The sequence below is a fragment of the Clarias gariepinus genome, chromosome 11, assembly GCF_024256425.1.
Source record: "Clarias gariepinus isolate MV-2021 ecotype Netherlands chromosome 11, CGAR_prim_01v2, whole genome shotgun sequence".
Lineage (NCBI taxonomy): Eukaryota > Metazoa > Chordata > Actinopteri > Siluriformes > Clariidae > Clarias > Clarias gariepinus.
In genome coordinates this window covers 12,026,317-12,042,066 of record NC_071110.1, presented here as the reverse complement: position 1 = coordinate 12,042,066, position 15,750 = coordinate 12,026,317, and the positions used below count along the sequence as shown (strand labels likewise).

At 38.4% G+C, this 15,750-nt stretch overlaps 1 protein-coding gene across 2 annotated transcripts in view; it reads right to left on the bottom strand.

The window, feature by feature from the left end:
* The window catches only part of unc119a (unc-119 homolog a (C. elegans)), a 19,675-nt gene extending 3,925 nt beyond the window's left edge, over positions 1-15,750 (bottom strand). Inside the window, exons 1-3 of one of the 2 annotated variants that reach the window (XM_053507627.1) lie at positions 15,364-15,750; positions 2,157-2,270; positions 1,882-1,984 (exon numbers count right to left, since the gene is read on the bottom strand). In XM_053507627.1, coding sequence (XP_053363602.1) covers positions 1,882-1,984; positions 2,157-2,270; positions 15,364-15,478 — 332 coding nt within the window. In that variant the 5' untranslated portion in view covers positions 15,479-15,750. Of the gene's footprint in view, positions 1-1,881; positions 1,985-2,156; positions 2,271-15,325 lie in introns of both variants that reach the window. The other variant, XM_053507628.1, reaches the window with a different exon arrangement.

Here is a 15,750-nt window from a genome sequence, read left to right as displayed (position 1 = left end):
AGGGATTGATCTGCATCATACTGTACGAGACTGGAAGTTCAGTATAACAGAAGAGGTGTTAAAATTGAGTCCAGTTACTTCTTGGAGGCTCAGGTAAACTGTAGGAAACTCCAGTCCTCAGAGATTTTTTCTTAAATAAGTAGTTGCTGAACATTAAAGGGACAGTTAAGATTGAGATTCAATTATTCATCACATGTACCTTATACAGTAGCACAGTGAAATGATTTTTTCGCATATCCCAGGTAGAAAGCTGCGCAGGGTCAGAGTGCAGGGTCAGAGCGCAGGGTCAGAGCGCAGGGTCAGTGCCCCTGGAGCAGATGGAGTTAAGGGCCTTGCTCAAGGGCTCAACAGTGGCAACTTGGTGGTTAGAGTGATGTACAGTACATTTTATCTTATATTTTTGTATATATACACTGTATATATATTTTAATTCATATTCAGGTACATGTACAGTACCAGTCAAAATAGGAAGACACTTTTTAATTCCATCGTCTTTCCTGATTTTAATTTCTTTCTACATTGTAAAACAATGCTGAAGAGATCCAAAATATGCAATAATCTCTTTGGAATACAGTGGAACCTTGGATTACAAGCATAATTTGTTCCAGAAGCAGGCTCATATTCCAAAACTCTCATACACCAAATCAAATTTTTCCATAAGAAGTAATGGAAACTCAAATTATTTGTTCCAGAGCCCAAAAAACTAAATACATAAAAATAATTAACAAAAAATATTAAGTATAAATAAAACAAATTAACCTGCATTTACCTTAAAAAAAAAGTAAAAATGAATCCCGACAGATACGCGTTTCTGTTTGTGCGCACAGGCGCTATAGTGTGTGTGTGTGTGAATTTAAAGTAAGCTCTCCCTCTCCCCCTTCTGGTCTTACAGAGTTACCCTTCCTCCACTCTTTTTACACATATACGCGCGCACACAACGAAAACACTGTTTTATCGGAAAAACAACAAAAAAATCTTCCTAAAGACACTCGATTATGCAACAAGAATGGAATCACTACTGTAAAGTAAAAAAAACCCTGCACTTTACTTTAAAAAGAATTGCGACAGCGCAATGATTCTATGTAGAGCAGAGAGAAAGTGTGTGTGTGTGTGTGTGTGTACTTTCGCCTTGAAAGTAGGAGGTGTCTGTGTGTGTGTTTGTGGCACGGTGTCCATTGACGCGCACGCACAGACACAAGGAGCAGGCTGTGTCTTGAGCAGAGAGAGAAAATAGATCTTTAACCTCTTTAATGAGACTTTACACGAGCACTGTACACAACACATACAGACACAAAACAAAATGTTTTACACACACACACAAATATATACATACACACACACACGGTCACAGATGTTGATTATACCAGTAAGTGATGCGAACTAATACCCAGCGGGGGAGACAATTAGCCACAATTCCGCAGCGCAAGCGAGAGAAAAACTCAGTTGTAATCACGTGACGTTCGGCGTCCAAACAAGAATTGCATGCGTGGTACAGGATACTCGGTACTCATAAACCAAGACTTGTTCGTTTTCCAGTCAAAACTTCAAAATCTTTGCTCGTCTTGCGGAACACTCGCAATCCGAGGTTTAACTGTATTTAATTATGAGATGTGTCTGCTACTTATACTCCTTCATAACAACTCTAACCAGAGGTGCTGTTTGTTAATTGGTAAATTTTGAGGCTAGTGACTCTAAATGAACTTCTCCTCTGCAGCGGAGGTAAGGTTTGGTCCTGCTTTGCTGGGATGGTTTATATAAGAGACGGTTTCATCATGGTGGTTGATGGGCTTAAGCGTGACACGATGTGCAACACGCATATCATGTTCATAATAGGGTCATTTAGCACCACTGTATACTGATTATAAGTTGCTGTGCACTCACGTAGCTCCGACTTGCCGCAGCCGCAGAAAAGCTGGAGTGAATTGGTAGCGCACAAAGCGCCCGGCATTGGGGTCAAGGTCCTTCCTTCCGTCCTCTGCGCTCTCTGTGTAACACAAAGGAAGTGATATTACAGCGTATGCTTCTAGAGTGTGCTTATAAAGAACTGTATCTAAATGGAAATCAGAACAAGCATTTCACAGTGTCTACATCTTGTGGGCAGAATGAAGAGATGGATAGAGATGGGGGTCACTGAGAGGGTCACGGTGAGGGCTCACCCAGAGTGGGAGGCTTAGTGATCTCAAAAAGAACTGTCCCAGACTCCATGTCACGGATCTTGAACCTGGTGAACTCGATCTTGTGGACATTATCCTCTGGACTACACAGGTAATCTGCGGAAATAAAGGGACACCAACATGAGCTATAATAGGATTCTTTTAGTACGCTTACATCTAACGTTACTGCAACATTACAGGTCGTTACTACATATTTAAAGATTCTCATCATCATCTAATGAGCAGGTGATCACTTACTCATGCAAATGTTAGTATGCATCACTATATGACACTTTCATAAAAATCTTTTGTGATGAATGATGTGATGTAAATGTTATGGCTCGATCTGGCTAGTTTGAGTGATCAGGGACAGAGTGGATTATGTTGTCTATTTCAGGGCACACAAGCTCTCACACACAGAAGAAACCAGAATACCGATACCCAAACCCAATAAGCTGCATACTGAAAATTGCATTCTGGCAGAGGCTGCAGGTGCAAGGAATACATTTTATCAAAAAGTTCTTTGGATACACTTGGCTACACACTTAAAATTGTTAATCAAGACTTCTTTGAAAGTTTAACCAGGTGGTATGACTTGAAATATTTTCTAAATGTGAAAATTTTATGGGTATATAACAAGGAATTTACTGTAGGAATATACTGACTACAATGTATACACTGATCAACCAGAGAACCCTTAATGGTATTGGATTAAAAATCTTTTAAAGAGTGCATTGCCCCAAGTCGTGAGTAAGTCAGTCTGGCCGCGCATGCAGATAAGCATGCAGATGAATATGCAATGGAGTGTGATTCCATCCAGCATTTCCAGTGGAGGCCCTGATTCCACAAAATGGGTCACAGAATACTCTAAAATATTAAAAATGTCACACTTGTAATATATAGAGTAGGGATGGGAATCATCATGGACCAGCTGATATGATATGATCACAATACCCAGGTGCCGATTCGATTCGTATTTTGATTTTTAAAAATAGCATAATTTTTTATTTTTATGTATGTATTTTTTGGTGCTGTGAAACGAATAATTTGAGTTTCCATTATTTCTTATGGGAAAATCTGATTTGGTTTTGAAATATGAGCCTGCTTCTGGAACGAATTATGCTCATAGTCCAAGGTTCCACTCCATCCATCCATCCATCCATCCATCTCTCTCTCTCTATATATATATAGTGAAACCTCGGATTACAAGTAACACGGTTTGCGAGCGTTCCGCAAGAAGAACAAAGATTTTTAATAAATCTTGATTTGGAAAACGAACAAGTCTTGGTTTACGAGCACCGAGTATCATGTATCGCGCATGCGCTTTCTGTTTTGATGCCGAGCGTCATGTGATCACAACTGAGCTAAAGGTTTTTCTCTCTCTTGCGCTGCGGAATTGTGGCTAAATCGTCTTCCCTGCAGGGTCTTAGTGCTCGTCTCTTACTGGTATAATCAACGTCCGTGCATGCGTGTACTGTTTCTTATTACACATGTGTGCGCAAGTAAAGCAAAAGAAAATCTCTTTAGAGGTTAAAAATCCATTTTCTCTCTCCCTCAGGGGGAAGGGGGGGGGGTTCGGAGGGTCACACACTTTCTCTCTCGTGCGCGCGTTTAGAGTGAGTGAGTGAGTGAGTGAGTGAGTGAGTGCGTGCGAGAGAGAGTGTGTGTGTTTGTGTGTGTGTGTGTGTGCGCGCGTGTGTACGCATGTGTGTGTGTGTAGCAGCGAGGGAATGCTTTACACACAAACACACACACACTCTCTCTCGCACGTTTAGAGTGTGTGTGTTTGTGTGTGTAGCAGCGAGGGTGTATTTTTCTCTCACACACACACACACACACTAAACGCGCATGAGAGAGAGAGTGGTGTGTGTGTGTTTGTGTGTGTGTGAGAATCAGCAAGGGTGTGCTTCTCTCACACACGCACACACACAGAACACTCTCTCGCGCACGCGTTTAGAGTGTGTGTGTTTATGTGTGTTTGAAGCAGCGAGGGTGTGCTTCACACACAAACACACACACACACTCTCTCTCTCTCTCGTGCGCGTTTAGAGTGTGGGTTTGTGTGTGTGTGTGAATCAGCGAGGGTGTGCTTCTCTCACACTCACACACACACACACAAACACTGTTCTACACAGAAACACTGCTCTGTCGCGATTCTTTTCAAAGGTAAAGTGCAGGTTAATTTACAGCATTGATTCCGTTAGTATGCGCTTACACAACATTATTAGTGATGTTCCTTGCACTTGTTTATGTGAAATTTAAATAAAGGTTTACTGTGTAATAAAGTCTCATTAGAAAGTTAAAAATCCATTTTCTTCCTCAGCCTCTCTTATTTGTGTGCGCGCGTAAGTTGACACTGAGCCGGTTCATACACTCTCTCTCGGGACGGGAGAAGTTTCACACACACACACACACACACACACACACACACACACACACACACACACACACACTTGAACCAAAACACTTATCTGTTGGGATTTCTTTTTACTTTTTTTAAAAAGGTAAAATGCGAGTTAATTTGTTTTATTTTTACTTTATATTTTGTGTTAATTATTTTTATGTATTTATTTTTTTAGGCTGTGGAACAAATAATTTGAGTTTCCATTATTTCTTATGGGAAAATTATGAAATACGAGCCCGCTTCCGCAACAAATTATGCTCGTAATCCAAGGTTTCATTGTATATAAACAATTCTGGAGTAGGGGGATACATTACTGCGGCATACTGAATAGATTCCCTTTTTTACACTCTATAGTGAGCATTTATCCTTTTTTCATACTTGATCTCTAAAACTAAAAAACTACAACTCTTCTAAAGAAAAGTCAGGAAAAGGTTGTCGAAGTGAGATTCTTATTTTGACGTGACGTGCCGGACTCCCAGGATATGCGTGTCTACTCTTGTCAGCTCTCTGTTTAAACTGGATTAAACCTAAGAGGCTTATATTCTCCTTATACATTCATACAGGGCAGAAGGGGGGGGGGGATGTTGGGGCTAAAAATAGCACACATTGCTAGCATGAAAGTGATGTTAGTTTAACCCGGAGTTATGTTTTGAGACATTTCTAGGACCAACACCTATGCTTGCATTGCAAGCATGCAACTAAATGCAGATGAACACAGAATGGAGAATTTATAGCGTCAGTAACCCTGATCACAACCCACAACCCTGACCTGTGAAAGAAATATAAATGAAAAAAATCATAATGGAGATCACGTAAACACTTGAAGTTACATGGTAAAACAAATCAACAGTAAAACACAGATGTTTAATAGTGAAAGTAAAGGTATTTCCCTGAGCACACAGTGTGATGAAAGCTCACAGGATTGGGACTAAAAAGCTGTGTAGCCATAAGAAAACCAGTTGTTAGTGAGACTAATCAGAAAAAAACAGCTTAATTCTTTTTAGTGAGCATAAAGACTATACTTTGGACCAATATAAAAATGTTATGTTGTCTGATGAGTTCAGACTGACCCTATTCTATAGCCATTGTTATATCAGGGTAAAAAGGGAAGCACATGAAGTGATGCACCATCATGAATATTGCCCACTATAAAAGCCTCTGGAGGCAGTGTTATGATCTGATTTTTTGCCTTAGTTGGTCAGGTCTAGGCTCAGCAATGCTATATGGTAAGAAAATAAAATCAGATGATGACCTGAATGACCAGGGTATTAAATCTAAAGCTAAAGGCTTTCAAATGTGTGTATTAGTGTGTGTGACTTTTTCTATTCAAATTCTTTAAAAACTGTCTTTATGACCACAGTATGCAGATTCTTTTTTATCAAGAGCTCTGTTTCATGATGGAACAAGTCTCTAGATGCAAACCGTTTAAGAACCCATGTTATACAGTACCAGTCTCAGTAATTACTTTATGATCATGACATAACTAAAATAGTAAAAGATTAGTATGAAGTCAAATTGTGGTTAGATTTCCAAATGCATTTCTGAACATATATCCTGTTAAGTCTGTGTGCACTGATAATGAAACCCGGCCACAAGATGAACAAATAAGACTTGAACAATTACCCCATCCGAGGCTTGTGGTTTGATTCTTAACACCTTTGTAAATCGACTCATCATCAATATCCATGACAACTGTTATGAGCATGACATTGTTTCTATGGCAACTGAGGCTTTTCATCAGGCCTCAGAGCAGCTGCCTTACATGATAAGACAGAGTGATTTATTTCCTCTGGAGATGATTTGTGTAGAAATAATTGGCTTGTTCATTTTTCATCTTTCAAATGCTGCTCTTAAGTTTTTTTGTCTTTATTACGAAAAGATTTACAGAATCGAAACTCCACGGATATATAAAAGACAAAGAAGACAATCCATTGTTGCTCATACACATTTACTCTGTTGTTGATTTTTGAATACAGACCTAGTCGAAATGTAATTAAACTGATTCAGGGGGATGAGTCAGTGTAAATTTAGCCAAAAGCAGGTCTAAAACAGAAAACAATTCTGCACTTCAATTTACTCCATCAAATAATGTATACAGTATATTCAATTTCTATTCAGTTAGACAATGTTATTTTATGATTTGATGGTTACAGGACATTTAACTAGAGTCTTGTTTGAATTAATTATCTCTGACAAAACGATTACTAAGGAAGAACTTCCGCCCTTTCAAAAGAGTCAAAGTACACACACCATTGTCTCAATCCATGATGGATTTTAAGTGACAGATTTATTTATTTATACATACCCACCTGAACGGCATATCTATAATATATTTCTAACTTGGTGGTAAATGATAACACCTGCAGCATATCTTAGCTGGGCACCTAATGTACTCTTTAATTTTTTCCCCCTCCTGATTTTTATTTCTTTCTACATTGTAAAGAATGCCAAAGGCTTCCAAAATATGCAATAATCTCCTTTGAACAGTTGATATGTTAGCCACTTATGCTCTGTAAAACCTTCATAATGACTATAATCAGAGGTGCTGTTAATTAGTGATGCTTGAGGCTGGTAACTTTAAATGAACGTCTCCTCTGCAGCAGAGGTACTGTTTGGTCTTGCTTTACTGGGTCTACATGAAAGCCAGTTTCATCATGGTGCGAGATATAAAAAATCAATACTGATCTTTAGATACCGATCTTTAAATATACTGTTGGACATACTAATTAGAATATCTTGGATTTCTTTTTAAGCAAAAATCGTTTGTTCTGGCAAAGCGGCTACAGTGTCCTGTACAGACAGGACAAACAAGTTACGATTCAAGATGTCTTGGTTCATTTTACTGTCTGGCTGGTCCTCAGATGCTGACAGCAGCCACACTTACTTTCCTCCAATACAGATACATAGCTGCATGCCTTCTGATATTAGTCCAAGGTATATTCTTGCTTTCATAGTTACCAGCACATTTTGAGAGAAAAAAAAAAGTGAACTTTGATTAAAAGGTATTAGCTTTGGTGAAATATCTATTTAATTCCTGTTTGATTCTGTTTAGGCACTGGATAAAAGCCAGTAACAACCCCCCACCCCCTACCCACCCAATTTTGCTCACCTGCTGTTTGTTCCAGACATTTTACTACAATAATTTTATGGAGGTGCAAGTTTAATTAATCTCAGGCTCCTGTCCAGAAGACTCACAACAAGACATCAAATCCAAGGTATTTCCTAAACAGCTGTTTTTAAATGATTGTGATCTAACCAATTCTTCTAATCACATTTCTCCCGGAGCTGTCGGACTGATTTACGGAGTGAAATAAATGAATGTGGCAAGAGTTTAATCATCGTGGTTGTGTAAAAACAAACTGCGTGTCTCATTTTGCTCACTCAATCAGCAAAAATGACCGGAGGCAGGATAATGTCAGGGAGTCATTCTTTCATGCTCTTCACACCTCAGTTTATTTATGATGGATGAGAAACACTATATTTAAATTCTGTGAATTTGATGTAAGATGCCAGCAGACTGTTTTTAAATTAAGTCAATTGCAGCATGAACGGCTTGGCATTTGTTTATGACGTTAGCATAAAAAAACTTTCAGCTTTTGTTTTATATCACAGACAGCTGTCATACGGAAAGAATAATAATTAAAAAAAATAAACATTACTTATAACTAGGGTTGGAATCACCAGTCCCATGCCTATATAATACTTTTCATAAGACCTCAGTGGCGATTAAAAATCATGATTTTAAAAAATATTTGGATATAATTTTTTTCCCCTTGATTTCGGTACAATGTGAAACATTTTTAAAACATTAGCGCCAACTGTAGAATTTTTAACAAAATCGCAACGTTTTACCTCCTCAAATGTCTCCAAGGTCTCTTTTGTGCGGCTTCTAACGCGTGTGATTTTTTCGACTACTTAGTGCTTGTGGTATTTTGAGGCCATTTACATATTTTAGATAAAAATACTGTTTTTGACAAGCATGACTTTTGATAATGTAATGCCATAAAAACGTTTCTGTTGCACCAATTGGATGCTTCTGCACTCTGTACAGAATCGGTTATATCATGGCCAATCAAACTAAAAACCAGCCAAATTCTGGACACTGACCAGTTCATCTATATTATAAACAAAAAAAGTTTTTTAATTGATTTTGGAGTCAGTGTGGCACTATGTGAATTGTTTTTTTCACTACAGAAATTAGGTCAGCCATAACATTAAAACCATTTTCATTAAAACCAGACACAGTAGGCTTGGGTTTCTTCTTGTGCCACCAGGGCAGTTCTGGCCCCTCAGGGCATGGCTTGGCAGGCCGTCTAGGGTGAGCTGTAGTTTTTGGCACCAGTACATTATCAGATCTGTTGGGTGATACAGGTTGCGGGGTGGGAGCTCTGTAATTCAGACTTGTTTTCCCTCAGCCTCAAGCTCATTCCCATTGATCAATTTGTGTTCATAAAGCTGAGGTCTAAGGACTTGGCCAGCACCTGCTCTTTTATTAAAAAAAAAAAAAAAAAAAAAGGGATATCAGTTTATTAGGAATACATGACTTAAGAGCTTTCATGCCAGCTGAAGGCAGGATGATGAGGTGCTGGGGATACGGAACTATCAATCTGCCATAAGTCAAACAGTTTCACACTTGTCAGTTGAACCATGGCCAGTTTTGTAGATGCACTGCTAAAGTTTAAGTACTGTAAGCTGATCTTGTTCCAGTATTATATCAATGGTGTCTTTAAGGCATTGACTTTTTAAAAAATTAAAAAAAAAGTTCTGTAAATCTTCCTTGGATGATTTACAGTTCCAGCTTCCTAAATAAGTTTTACTTGGAACCCTTTCTAAGAAGGAAATGCCCCAAGTAATTCTTTAGGGTTTCCCAACCATGGACTTGCAGTACTAACAGTTCCTACATTTTAGTTTTTCCTGATCTAACAGACCTGCTCCAGCTTAAGACAGAAAGGGTTATTAATTACCAGGTTAATTTAATCACGTATATTAGAGCAGAGTAAACAGTAAAATGTGCAGGACAGGACAGGGGCTTCTCAGGGATCAGTGGTGGGGGATCCTATCCTTTATGGTGCTACATGCAACCTATTTTTAAGAGTGCACTAATTTAAGCATGAAGTGTTCATGGTACTGTTTTCAGCAGAAATGTGGTGAGCACATAAGCTGCAGGTTTGACCTACAGGAAGGAAAGACTTCACAAACTCATTACTGTAAAGCATTCAATGACGAGGGAGCAAATATTCTATGCTCTTTGTGGTTAAAAGCAACAGTGCATATTCTCACAGTCCAAAAGACTGAAAGGGACATAAAACTTTACCATTTCACTGCTAAATAAAAGCAGCTTTTATATGAAAAAGTAAGCAAAATCTAAATCAAATTGATCAGATACTTGAGTTTTGGCATATGACGTTATTCAATGGAACCTCCAACTTTTAAGCAAAGCAATTGCATAGCTTTTAAATTTAAGAATTAGGCTGAGCTGTCAAAGATTTGAAGGCATAAACAGTGACTCACTAGCATTTATAGGATTTCAACTCAAAACATTTACTAGCACAGAATCCTAACTAGACAGCAGCTTGCATATTGCACATTCAATTTCTCAGTTTCTTGTATTCTGATGGAAGTAGTCACTTCCTGTAATCACTTTCAGAAGGAACTCATGCATCACCAGGACAAACAGGACAGCAAATAAGTGGCTTGATGAGGATAAACATAACATAAATAATATGTTACAGCCTTCAGTCCTTAGAACCCAAGCCATCAAAACTCTACTTTATACTTGCAGGATTGATGCATTCAAGTGTCATGATGGCGCAGCACCTTACTTTAAATGGTGTTCCTTTTTAATTGGTCACCCATTTGAAGTTAAATAATACTACACCCTATGTGCATGTGGTGCACAACATTTTCCACAGTATATGCATAGAGACCAAGGCCTGGTCCTCTCGTGGCCAGTATGTTGCCTTGACTAGGGAACCAACAACACAATACTAAACTCAGATAAAAGGACATGAGATAATTATTCATATAAGTTTCGTTTATGGATTTCTGAATCAATTTAGGACATACTGAAAATTAAAACTTACTAAAAAAGATCTTCTCAAGCAAATGTAATTTTTTGTAAATGGGTGTGGGGGTTTCATGTAGACAGCGTTGTGGCTTTCATTTACATGAAGAGTTTGTGTGGTCTGCATTCTGTATGTGATGTCTTCACTGCACACTATAAAGATCATCACAATATTTACACAACAGTTAAAGCGAAGAGCAGTATTTAGTAACTTGTACAGCAAGTAAGATTGTGTATTAAAGGTCCTACACATTATATTTTTCATTAAATTTTAATATGATCTTTAGGGTCCTAATGAAAAGTTTGTATTATACGTTAATTAAAAATTCTAAAGGATTGTGTAAAAAAAACACTACTTTTACCTGGTAAAAACTAGCTCTGTTCTCAGCAACCTGTTTCAGTACATGCTAATTTAAATGCTCATGACCTCTGCTAAGCCCGCCCCCCCCCCGTTCTGTGGGGCGTGACACGTAGGGTATAGCGACGGAAGTGTAGTCCAGTGCGGGCAATGCTTTGGACTGCATTACCCACAAAGGATTGCCACAACGCAGTGCTTTGTGGGTAATGCAGTCCAAACTGGAAAACTATGGATTATAGAGCCCGAGCCTGTTTTCTTCAGTCGTTTTTGGTTTGATTTAAGTACGGAACCTACGCGGAAGTTTGTAATATCGCCTGACAACGCAGAAATTAAAAGAATGGACATGCATCGACCCGTTTGTCTTTCTCATCACTGCATGTGCATGAATTAACGGGCTGTTGCGCTGCCGCGAGCAACAACAAGAAAAGCGGAGAAACTTACTGAGAGAGATACGGACGCGATGTGTTTACATGACTTCTTAATCTTCGACAGACATCGTTATAAACCATCTAACGTAACAAAGGTAAGCATAATATAGTTTTCCGACTACGTACACAGTTTGCAACTAGACAATCACCTTAATGCATTGTTTATTATAAACGGGCGATTAGGGATTATATAGAGACGGATGTACACAGAGAAGAAGCCATAACCATGTTCTATGAGAGTATAAGTTAACTTACACTCCGCATTTATCGTGATTATTAGAAAAGGCGATCTGCAAAGACTCATAGTAAAATAAATCACACTCACCGAGCCTGGTGAAGATGAAGCAGGAACACGAAGCGTTAGTACAGATCCATTTTTCAGGAGCAGCTTTCTAGTAAAACCTGCTTTATATTCACCCGCGTTTATAAAGCAGTCTGGTGAAAAATGATTATCGCAAACATGAACGCATTTAGGTAAATCAGCGGGGACGTTAGCTTTAAAAACTAAATTCAGCCACTGCGTCCTCAGTGGCTCAGATACCTAACCCTAGGTAGGTACCCTAGGTCACTAACCCTAGGTAGTGAATAACGACTGCTGTGTTCGCTATTACACCCAACTACTGTACACAACCCTCGCTTAGGCGTCATTTTGCTCCAGCGGCGAAAAAACAATGGCCGACAGCGTCTTCTCACTCGGGGCGGGTCTTTGCTAAAACACCAGTGTCAATCAACTTGTGTAGGAACGCCCTCTTGTGGTGTGGCGTCACAAGGCAAGGCTTTTGCGATTGGCCTGATTTCAGAAGGGGGATGTTACTGTAATAAACGAAAAGAAAACCACTGAGCGGCTCTTTATCATCGTAGAGTGGTTGTGTACGCACTCTCCTAACACACAGTTTAGTCCAAACAGCTTAAAATAGTGCATGTAGTGCTGTATGACCCCTTTAACAGATTTTGTGCTCAGTCTAATCCTGATCTTCTAAGCGGCTCATTACTCAACTGCTGAACCTTGGAATTAGACCTTATAGCTAAACATGGGTCAAAAGAAAACGCAAACAATGGAGAAAGTCTTTCCATAATTAGCACATCATTATGAGAAGACGCTTACGAATGAGAATTTGAGCCTTGAGGATTTAGGGAATTCTAGTGATTCTTTACAGAAAATGCTTCTTGATGGTTCACTGTTCTAAATAAGGAATGAAAAAAATGCATTAAAGAATCAAGGTTCTTTTCAGCAGCAACAGCATCAGCACCATCAGGATCCAGGATCAGCCTTCAAAAGCTCCCTCAGAAAGTTCATTCAAACACCTTGAGTTTTTGCTTTATCCTGGGAAGGGTAATATTAGTTCCAAAGTCAATCCTGAGACTCAGGTTCATCACAGGGCACTGCACATACACACAATTGAACCTAGGAGCTACTTAGCATTGCCACTCCACCTACATTTATGTTGTTTTGGAGGTAAGAAGAAACTTGGAAAACCTAGAGGAAACTCACACAAAAATTCACACAGACAATAACCCAAGCACAGGGGTAAACAGTGACAGGGCAATGCTAACTGCTGCAGCCCTGTACTGTTCACTTACAATGTTCTTTTAATCATAATAAGAATAATAATAACTGGTACAAATATGTTGTCTGATGTGTCTCACATTATTTTTGTGGCAAATGTTTATTTTTAACCACACTGTAAAAAAAAATAAAAAAAACAGCTGCCCCACAAACATATGGCTAATCTGTAGCCAACATATTCACAACCCCACTCTGTAGTGCAAATAACTTACATGTAATTATATCTTGCCTTCATCCTGTTAGAAAATATATTAAAGTAGGAGTATACTAAAGCTTTTTTAATAACTAATTAGATTTCCTGCATCTTCTCTAAACTTAAAAACCTAATTTTAAACCATTAAACTCATTATATAGCTTTAGTTCATGAACATACTTAGCATTGCAGCATGTTCTTGTTTGCTTGTCCACAAGCAAATATGCTGAGATTAAGAAATCTCTCAAACTAAACATTGTACTGTTTTGTGAAGTTGAAAACTAAATTGGAAATTTAATCTTTAAAGAAGTATCAGCATTAAAGCTTTTTTTTGTAGGAACAGAGGTTGCTTCTCTCCAGCACAAACATAGTGATTTATGTGTTATACAAGCTACCAGTGTAAATTTAGTTCCTCTTGAACTTATTTAAACACTTCAGCACCAATAACGTCAGTAAACAGTGAAGTAGTCTGTTGTGTATAATTACAAGGCAAATCTGTTACTTATTTATTTTTTTATCTTTCTTTTCTTTTTCTCCCAGGCTCGTGCTGTCAGCTCAGTGCTATACGCAGCGGGTTTGCTGTGTCATTAAAGTATCTGTAGTTGAACAGTTTAGCATTTGGAACAAGTCATGTGGTTAGCTAAGTGCAAATGCTGTGTGCCTTGTGGTTTAATGAGCACCGGCAAGTCAAAACCAAACTAGCGTGCTGTGTCATTAGATATCAGTTTATCTTAAACCCAACATGCACACGCTTGAGTTGATGTTTAAAAGGTATTAATACTAACCTGAGTACTTAGTAGCCTAATTATAGCCGTGTATATGGTTATATAGAGTATTCTGACTCACTGTAACTTACTGTAAGTCGTACTGTAATTTGCTGCACAAATGTTTGCTGATGTTTTCATCTCGTGTCATGAATAGTCTTTAGTTTTTGGTTTACTGTTGGTTTTATAGCATGAGTTATGATGGATGAAAATGCTTTAAAGGAACCATTATTATTTATTTTTTTATTATATAAATTAAAGTCTTAAACTGATGCAAATAAATATTTGAAGGATGCCTTAAAAATGTATATGCTTATATATAAAATAATATATTATTATTATATATAATAATAATAATAATAATAATAATAAATTAACAAAAGCCCAGTAGACACAAATTAACAAAAGAAAGTCAGTATTTGATGCAACATACAACATTTAGAGGATATTAGTCTCAGGTACAATTTGTGCAGTTTTATAAGGAAATTAGCTATTAAGTTTTACTGAGTATTATGCAAAACCACACACAGTTCTTTTAAAGACTTCGAATGTTTTTTGCATGCAAAATCCAGCCTAAATTTTTTTTATCTTAAAAAAAGTGGTTGCTTATATAATATGCTGCTTTCTTTACTTTTTTTTCTTTATTTTCCTGTAACTTTTAGTTTTGTGGTGAAATACTTTCATTTATCCTCTACATTGCTTATCCTGTATAGGGTCGAGGGGGGCCTGGAGCTTTGCCCAGGAAACTAAGCTACGAGACGGGGTGCCAATCCATCTCAGTGCATGTGCGCGCACACACACACACACACACACACACACACAAACCACAGACAGTCTGGGAACACCAATTAGCATAATCAGCATGTCTTTGGACTGTGGGAGGAAATTCACCAAGCACGGGGAGAACATACAAACCGGAGGCAGGATTCGAACCCTTGACCCTGAAGATGCAAGGCGCCAGTGCTGTGGTTGAATACTGATGTTTAAAAATCAGAACTCTTGCACTTACTCAATCATACCATCATAATAAAAAAAAATCTTTGTACAAAAAAAAGTTTGTAGTAAACACACAGAATGTCTAAGACGTTCGCACAGTGTGTGTATATATACATATATAGTGCATATATTATGTATATATTTACATAATGATTGTATGTAACTAAAATTTAGAACTAATTTGGGCCTTCAAATTCTGCAAAAACTGATTTAAACCACAAACGTTAATGAATGCTTATTTGTAATTGTAAAAGTATTATGATCTAATTGTGAAAACACTGGTGAAATGTTTGGGTCAGATATCTGACGTCACTTCCGTTCGTCTAGTTTAAAGGATTGGCAGTTAAACGGTTTGTTCATACACACACTTGAGGGTTTAACCTGCTGCTGTACTTAACCCAGGAGGAGGAATGAGATGATTTCAGCGGCCACTCACTGTCGGTGATTCTCTGCAGGCCGAGCACATCCTCCGGTGTTATCGCGGGCTGTTTGAGCAGCTCCTCCTCTGTAGTGCACGGCAGTCCTCCCTCGGCCCCCTGCTTCACTCTCATTGCCCAATTCGTCTCCGGTTACAGCGTGTGTGAGATGAAGCCGTATGGATCTGGGCATCCGCTTATTTACTTCACCCTCCGTGCACCGAGGTTGCCAGATTGTGTTTACTAATATTGTATTTGTCTATAATCCAGACCGAACGGAAACCTTCAGAACCGATACGATTAATAGGTTTAAATCTACCGTCGAAACACCATGCTTACAGTCTAATCCAAACAGAACTAACTTACTTCCGAGGTTGGACGTCCAATCTGGCAACACCAGCTTTTGT